At 42.5% G+C, this 8,938-nt stretch overlaps 1 protein-coding gene across 1 annotated transcript; it reads left to right on the forward strand.

Moving 5' to 3' along the window:
• Window positions 1–251: 251 nt before the first annotated feature.
• Window positions 252–7,985, forward strand: SYCE2 (synaptonemal complex central element protein 2). The gene is made up of 4 exons (XM_048832318.2): window positions 252–401; window positions 2,171–2,289; window positions 4,688–4,898; window positions 7,473–7,985. The coding sequence occupies exons 2-4, from the start codon at window positions 2,177–2,179 to the stop codon at window positions 7,665–7,667; spliced, it is 519 nt and encodes a 172-aa protein (XP_048688275.1). The 5' UTR covers window positions 252–401; window positions 2,171–2,176; the 3' UTR covers window positions 7,668–7,985.
• The last annotated feature ends 953 nt before the right edge of the window (window positions 7,986–8,938 follow it).

Raw genomic sequence — 8,938 nt, forward strand, 5'->3', positions numbered from 1 at the left:
ATTTGATTGAATTGACTAATTTCAATGTATTTAACGCTTACCATCAGTATTCAGACACAGTGGGAATTCTTTTAGGCCCTTTTTGAGCATGAGAAAATCTTTGATCAATTGATTTTTTTTTAAAGCAAATATTAAGAGTCACAATACTGCCAACCCAAAAAAATCCAACCCCAAATTCTAAAAAAATCATGGCTTAAAAATTATCAATAGACAAATAAATTTGGGTTGTCAGATTACGATGACAGATTATTTGCTATCTTTAGGGGGTCATGATTTCAAGCATTTATTCTCATCCACAAGACTTAGGAATGACTTCTTTCATTTTTTGTTTTTAATGAAAACTGAGATGCTCACATGATCCCAGGAGCTGGGTCTTTAAGAAAAACAGCAATGTCTCAGAGGTGGGAATCCTGAAGTCAGATTTTTCCCAGTAAAATTTATCTAGTTATATAAAAGAGGGAGGGTGTGGAGTAGAATTGTAGTGATTGGTCAACAGCTAGCTTCCTGCAACATTTCAGTTTAGTAAATGATGTGAATTTAACAAACATTGTATGTACTTATCTCTCCTTTTCAAAATTAAATTCCTATAGAGTTTTGAAGATCTTGGTTGAGGTCAGACAAGGTTACACTTTCAAATCCAGGTAACCAGTGTAGGTTCTAGGTGTTTTATTATTAATTATTAATTATTATTATCATTATTTCTATTTTAGTAATTGCTAGAACCTCTTGACTGGGGATAGAAAAGGAGGACTTGTGGCACCTTAGAGACTAACCAATTTATTTGAGCATAAGCTTTTGTGAGCTACAGCTCACTTCATCGGATGCACACTGTGGAAAATACAGAAGATGTTTTTATACACACAAACCATGAAAAAATGGGTGTTTATCACTACAAAAGGTTTTCTCTCCCCCCACCCCACTCTCCTGCTGGTCATAGCTTATCTAAAGTGATCACTCTCCTTACAATGTGTATGATAATCAAGGTGGGCCATTTCCAGCACAAATCCAGTGGGGATAGTGTTAGATGTGGTACATACACCCATAACAAAAAGACAGTCCTTATCTCACAGAATTTACAATCTAGGTAAATACAATTGACTTATACAGCTAGAAAGCTAAAAATGTTTCTAGATCGATGTAATTTCGTAGTCCTCTAACAGAGGTTAGAGTTGCAGTGTCTTTATATTTATATATATATCCTCAGTGTTTTAACAGTTTTTCTTAGCAAATTTTGTTTTATAGTACATCTAATAAAATACAGACTATTTCAAACTCTCCAAGCAAAATCAAGTCAGAGATAAAAATAGCGTATTTTGTCCAGCTCTCTAGGTAAATTGGGAGTAACTCCAGTGAAGTTATATCAGTGTAAAACTAGGGTAGAAGAGAAGCAGATTCAATATTAGAGCTGGTCAGGAAATGGATTTCCCATTCTATGACAAGTTTTGAGAGTTTGACTTTTTTCCTGGTTCCAAATAGGGACGAAGAGCCAAAGTCTCAAAATTTTTCATAAACTGAAACACTGAAAAAAATGATTTGGGGTAAATTGAAATATTTCCTTTCCATTAATTCAATATGTTGTGTTTCAGTTTTGACCTTTTTTATTTTAAAAACATTTTAAAATATAAAATAACATAGATTTTTAAACAAAAAGTAGTTTTGAACTGAAAATTCCAAATGTTTAATTATGAAAATGTCAAAACTGGCTGTTTTGATATTTTTCAAAAAATTCTTTTTCAAAACAAAAAAATAATTGAAACTGACATGGTCCCATGGGAAGATTCAGTTAGGAGGAATCAGCATTTTCCAATCCCCCATAAATGTCATCAAAAGTTCCTATCAAGCTCTACTGGATATGAGTTTAAAACTCTCAGTTTGATTTAGTAGCTCATGTAGGTCAGTGATTATTCTGTTATTCTTATTAATTATATGTGTTACTATAGAGACTAGAGGCTGCAACAAGACCAGGGCCCCATTTTGCTAAGAGTTGTACAAATACTTTGTAAGAGACAGTCCCTGCCCTGGAGAGCTTCAACTCTAAATAGACAAGATAGAAGGGAAGTGACTTGCTCAGGTCACACAGCAAATTAGTGGCAGAGCCAAAGGCTAGAATGAGTCCCAGTGCAGTGCCTGATCCATGCAGCCTCCTGAAAAATCTCTCTAATTTTTAAAGGTTACAATGTCTAATCAGGAATGTGAAAGTCCAGAGCCAGAAGAGGAGCAGGCTAAACCGGACAGCCCGTTCTTTGATGATATAGAAAGACGTGAATTACATAGTGAGATCCTGTCCAGGTGAGGCGTTTTGCACAGACTTCTGTCTAATATTTGCTGAGAGCCAAAGAAAGGGGAGAAAATGCTTTGCCTTGTGCCAGGAATATGTCAACAGCAATTTCCCAAAGAAGAAATGTGTTTTTAATAAATATATAGTTGGGAATGCCTTGGTTGTTCATGTTAATTGTAGCAATTTCCCAGCCTGTATTCAGATTAGGTTTTCTAATTAATATAATTGGGTATGGACAATGTTTCTAATTACATTCTTAAGTTAAAAAGTTAGTTTGGAGGCAGTATTTCCCAATGGATAGAGAACTGGAATGGCACTCAGGAGACCTAGGTTCAATTCCTGGCTCTGCCACTAGTTTGCTGGGTGACTTTGGGCAAGTAATGGCCCGTGCCGCAGTTTTCCCAGCTGTAAAATGAGGGTAATGATGCTGACCTCTTTTGTAAAGTGCTTTGAGATCTCCTGATGCAAAGTGCTGTCTAATTAATGACTCACACATTCTCTTGTGTTGAGCACAGGCAGAATTACTCATTTTAAGTCCTATAAAGTGGTTCCCAGGACATCTACTGCTTTTAAAGAGGTGGTGACAGTCAGTGCATTTACGCCTACTCTCAACATAGGCTTTGGACCAATGTAATTATTTCAGTTGGGGTATGATTAGATATTAGTTTAGTATAGTTACATTGGGATACCCCTAGTGTGTGAATGCAATGACATACGCTACACTGAAAAAAAAAGACACTGTCCGACGAGACTAAGAGTTATAACCATATTGGTTTCATTTTCCCGAGACAAGACCTACATGTAGCTAACAGTACCCACACTAGAGGGTTGTACTGCTTTATACTGGTTCATAGGTGCTGGAACTAGGGGTGATGCCGCACCCACTGGCTTGGAGTGGATTCCACTATATACAGGGTTTACAGTTTGGTTCATAAGCTTTCGTGAGCTACAGCTCACTTCATCGGATGCAAATGCATCCGATGAAGTGAGCTGTAGCTCACGAAAGCTCATGCTCAAATAAATTGGTTAGTCTCTAAGGTGCCACAAGTACTCCTGTTCTTTTTGCGAATACAGACTAACACGGCTGTTACTCTGAAACCAGTTTGGTTCAATGACTCTCAGCACTTCCACTATACAAATTGTTCCAGCACCCCTGTACTGGTTTGAAACTGATACAAAAGCTGTGTGTAGACAACCCTTTGGATGGGAGCAGTTATGCTAGGCAGTTTGTCTTTCAGCTCCTCTCTATGGGACTTAAATGGCCCCCCAGCACCTGACACTTCTAGTGTATTTATTTAGAACCCAGATCTCCTGCCTCCCCGGGCAGTGGCCAATCCAGTGGGCCACACTGCCTCTCTTGTAGTAGCTGTGTACATACAGCGCACTGAGTGTATACAAAGCCACCTGGCATGGAGGTTGTTAACTTGTACTTCTGTACAAGAGGACAGAGCTAATCAACAGCAGGTGTCTCTGGCTTTTAATTCCATCACTGAGCTGCTTCACCTTGGCAGATGGCTTGGTTTATTTAGACCCATTTCCTCCACGCCTCCTCAGGACCAAATGCCAACATAAGGCAACATAAGGCAAGGTTAAGAAACATTGATGTAGGCGTGCCAGCCAATAGCATCAGGAGTTGAGCGGGAATCCTGATCAGTACAGTATATAATGTGCTAATGCAATAATGTACCCAGAAGGCTGATCCTAAGCACACTGCCTTCCATAGGCAAGGGTACTGATTTAGAACCTGAGGCTGCTCATCATGTGTGTCATTCCCCCCCACCCCCCCATCAAATGGAATTAGATGTCAATTTTGCTAGCATTGCAGAAATAGTTTCACAAACAAGTCCGCCAACAGGGACTCTGTATTTCCTTTATAAAATATAATTAGCTAACACAGGAGCTGTCAAGTTTGTGATTAATGGATTCTGGTTAATAAGCTGCTTTAATTATTGGATACACAAATGTAAAGGACTAAAATTCCCACAAGAGAGAAATTAACAAAATAGCTGGGACCAGTTTTCTTTGGCATCTGATTTTGCTCGATAACTTTGGCTCTAGTCTTTGTAATTTTTCTTCATGTATTGAATTGTGATGGTAGTTTTGTATAGCTGCAGCCTTCTTACATGCATACAGGCACCAGTGACCAGGGGAGGATCTGACCTTTGCTGTTTGGTTTTAAAATGCTCCCTTACTTTAGGAGTGACAGCAAGGGAAAGGATGGGAAGTTTACCTTTTCCACAGAGCAGGTAAACTTCCCCCCTTGCTTCAGATATGTCAGTTACTCTTATCTGGAAACAAAGTGAATGCTTTCACAATGAGTCCTCAAACTCACCTAAGTTTTGGCCTTTGAGTGTAAGTTGGGGTACAGGTGAATACAACACACGTTCATTTATTTCAATTTAAATGCAGGAAGGAATCGCCCAGCACATCTCTGCTCTGCCCCACTGCAGATGTGCCTGTAGCAGCATTGGATGGCAAGTCATCCAATTATTTCGCAGCCCTGGATTCAAACATTGAAAATCTGCAGAAAAGAACGCAGCAGCTGATTGAGAAGATCAACGAGAACCGGAAGAAAGACCACACTGTCATGAGCAATTTCAGGGAGAGCCTCCTGCTGAAGGTGAAGTGAATAGTGAGATGGCTATATGCAAGGGCTCGAGGGTGGAAGCCAAAGGAAGGAAGAGAAGTAGGAAGGAAGAGAAGTTAGCTAGCTTGGTGAAGGAGGAGGGGTTTTAATGCTGAGCAAAGGAAAATGTGTGTGTGGGGGAAGTGCTGTATCGGGGGGTGGATTGTCCCCTTCCATGGTATAAACCCCATGTCATTCCAGCACAGAGGCAGGGTTTGCCCCAGGCTGGAACAGGCAGCAGGACCCACCATATATCCCAGGGGATTGGCCTGAGACCGGAGACATCTGCATGAAAGCCCTTTGCTTCTGATGCATCCCCCTCTCTCACACACACCCTGGAGTCTCCCTAGAAGGCCCTCCCAAGCAGGAGCTGCACTAGGGCCCCTCCTCAGAGGGATATGTCACACAGCATGGGGTGGGAAAGGTAATACAGCCCAGAACTGTGTTCTCTTTTCCTTTTGAACTTCACTGGGTGCAGCGTTCTCCAACCCACACGCCTCCTCCAACAGTCATGCTCCTATGCTCCTCCAGATCCCAAGACAACTGGGCCAAGGGGAGGGATGGCTGAGCCCTCCATTTTCATGGGAGTGGGAAAAGCCGTGTGAGGAAGGTCTTCTTCTCGCATGGGTCTTCTTCCCAGGGACCCATACTGGGTTATGGAATCATCTCCCCAAGGAAAGTTGGGGGAGTTTCACCGTATAGAGCATTTAAAAGTAGATCGGACAGAACAAAAGAGGGGAGCAGCAGCTAGACTCTACTTGAAAGGAGATGGACTAGAGGGGCCCTGTCAGTCTCCATGTTCTCCAATTCTCTGCTACGTTGCAGCGAATCAGTACAGAGCTTGTTTTTAATGTAAAACCACTTTACCTGCCAACATCAGTGAAATCCCAACATCACGCCTCACCCACTAACTTGAATCCCTGTGACATGCAGCAACCCCCATTGCCTCGCTAATCTCCTCTCCACTCTGACTGCACACACATTAAAGATTGTGCACTCACAGAATGTTTATTTAAATGTATTTTAATCATGTTAATCAGTCACAGATCACCCGCCTGAATGTCCTCCTTGCCTCCAAGGCATTAAATCAGATGCTTTGGAGCATACTTTTACATACAGGTAAAGAAAAATAATGCAACAGTGGGGCGCTTTCCATTATAAAATCAGATACAGACGCTAACTTGTAATATATAGAACGCCTGGCTCTTATCTAGCACTTTTCATTCATAGATCTCAAAGCACCTTACAAAAAGTCAGAATTGTTGTAAAATGGGGAAACCGAGGCACAGCAGGTCAATATGACTTGTCCAAGCTCACCCAGCAGGCCCGTGGAAGAACTGGGAATAGAACCCAGGTCTCCCAAGTGCTATACAAGAGTGAGATATTTATTAATTATTATTAAGAGAGGCAGTGTGGCTTATAGGATACAGTACTGGACTAGGACCCAGGAGACCAAGGTTCTATTCTTGGCTCTGCAAATGGCCTGCTGGGTGACCTTGGACAAATCACTTCACCTCTTTGTGCCTCAATTTCCCCAGGGGGATAATGGTACTGACCTCCTTTGTGAAGTACTTTGAGATCTACTGATAAAAACTAGGGATTATTATGCAAAAGGAATAACAAACCAAAGCTTCATTTTATGCCAGTGACTTCAAAGCATGGAGCTAAGTTAAGAGGAAAGTCATTCGAATTCTTTACCACCTTCTGATCGCTGTGGTCTAATGCACTCCAACTTGCCATAAGGCTTCCACTTCCATCTCCAACAGATGCAGAAACCAACACGTCTCCCATTTCACACTGGCCCTCGCAAAACCTTCATCATGGCCTCTACCAGGAGCAGCTCAGCACATCTCCGGTCACACATTCCATGCACTTGGGAAGTTATTTCCGCCTTACCATTGCTGAGGCGGTCATTAAAGCTTTGGGACAGATTTTCAAAAGTATTTAGGAGCCCTAAAAATGCAGCTTGGGGCTTTTGAAAATCATGCTAGCCACCTAACTCCTGGGAGAGCTGGAAATAGAACCCAGGTGTCCTGAATTGCAGTCCAGTGCCCTGATCTCTGGGGCACATGGCCGCTAGTAGGCTAGAATCCTCTTGTGTGCCATATTGCCGTTTCCCATGAAGATCCCACTCCTGCATTCAGATCCATGCAGGCAGATCCTCATGGAGTTGCACTGAAGTGCTGCATGGACCAGTTGTAGGGCTGGGGTCTGCATAGGAATAAGGAATTGCCAGCCTGGCCCAGGCTAGCAGTCCCTGGAGTCAGTATCCTGGCTCCCACATGGCCAGCCCCAGATGCTTTCAGAAGATGGTGTAAGAAGCCTGCAGTAAGCATTTACATTTATGCAGAGATCAGTTTTGGTCTACTCTGTCTAAAACTCATGAAAAAAGTCACACTTAGGGCAAGACTCAGCCCCATCCCAACATGGCAGAGCACCCACTGAAATCAATGATAGTTGCATCCTGTTACTCTGGGAGTGGGGGGACAATGCAACCCTTAATATTCAAGCCATCAGCCTCCTATCCATTTTAATTCCTAAGGCCTGTCTTTCCTTGCACTGCAAAAGGTTTCGAGTTTGGCAGAGAAGCTGGAGGAAATGATGTTTCTCATTTACGATCGCCATAACAAGCAAATGCAGGATAAGCTCCAAGAGCTCTCGGAGATAATGGAGAGGATCAGCCAGATCCAAACGGAGCTCAGACAAGTCTGCCACACTGTGGAGGCAGCTTATAAAGACTTGTGCGTGCAGCCAGAGGTGTGAGAACACTGGGAAGAAGGGCCAGCTGGAATCAAAAGCCCAAAGGAACCACTCAAACCATCGTGTAGCTACTATTCTGATGCAAAAGGAAAAATAAGACTACAGGTCAGATAAGGGCCCCTTTTTCTATTCCTGTTGCAGTTTGTTTAATTGTTAAAGTTGTTTTAAAAACTCCTAAACTTTCAAGCTCTGATAGTGTCCTAAAGGGCATGAAGCCAGACAGGTTAAAAACCACAGCTGGCAAGAGTCAGTCTTCATAAAAGTGGGAATAAGTCTTATCTACGTGGGAGGGAATGTTGAGATGTCATTAAAGCCCACTGAAGATACGAAAGGATCATGCAATGGCCAGTGGCTGTTGTCAAACTTCTGCACCCTGCTGCCTTTGAAATGTCTTTCTTCCAGTGTGGCAGGGGGAGATTGTTGTCGCTAACTCTCTCCTAGCGCTGTTTATTGTAAAAGGCATTTTATAAAGATCACATGAATGTTACATTCCACTTTGTTGGTTTATCAATAGCTGTAAACATGTCTCCTTCAGTGACTTGCCTGTTCGTTATTTCCAACCGCTGTCTGTGCTGATATGAAAAACACAATGGGATTTAAAGCAAAAACATAAGATTCTGTCGCTCAGTTTCTTTACAGGAGAACAGAGTTTAAGCTGCTGTTCCTGATAAGCCCTTATTATTCTCAAACGCAGAGAACAAAAAGACCACTTACACATGCAGGGGCTGAAAACAGAACCTGTTCTGCTGCCCATCAGACCTACAGGAAAGGAACAAAAAGTCCTAGCCAAGCAGGGGTGTGTGGGGAAAAGGGCAGGGAGCACTGCACTTTCTGTCCTAAGAAGCCACTTCCACCCATCAGTCACAGCCAGCAGATCAGAAAACCGGCAAGTTATTTTTATATACCGTTCCTGTTGCCCAATGCTGGACACGGCTACTTTATAATTCCTGGGGCAGCCCCAATTGTCTTAGCACATGTAGGTGGGCTGGGACTTTTTGCCACAGTCATGGAACCTGAAGCGGTGTAGAGGAGAAGGGTCGTTTCAGGTGGATCAATCCAGAGAAACCACCCTGGTTGTTAAAGAGTTTTCAAGCAAGGATGGCTCAGCTGTCTAATCCCCTTGATAAGGGCACATCTCCTACTCTTGGTCTAATGTCCATTTCACATAACGAACAGTACAGACCAGATTGTCAAAGTTGGGTGTTGAGCACTTTGAAAAAAATCTGGAGCTACATGTAGTCATAGGCCATGGCAGTTGCCTGTATGAAACTTTG

Source organism: Caretta caretta, chromosome 20 (genome assembly GCF_965140235.1).
Source record: "Caretta caretta isolate rCarCar2 chromosome 20, rCarCar1.hap1, whole genome shotgun sequence".
Taxonomy (NCBI): domain Eukaryota; kingdom Metazoa; phylum Chordata; order Testudines; family Cheloniidae; genus Caretta; species Caretta caretta.

Bases quoted from the DNA above. Each gene is read 5' to 3' on its own strand.
- SYCE2 (XM_048832318.2), top strand. From the start codon at position 2,177: ATGTCTAATCAGGAATGTGAAAGTCCAGAGCCAGAAGAGGAGCAGGCT. The intron at 2,290-4,687 runs GTGAGGCGTTTT...ATTTAAATGCAG, and splicing joins CATAGTGAGATCCTGTCCAG to GAAGGAATCGCCCAGCACAT. The intron at 4,899-7,472 runs GTGAAGTGAATA...GCACTGCAAAAG, and splicing joins GGGAGAGCCTCCTGCTGAAG to GTTTCGAGTTTGGCAGAGAA.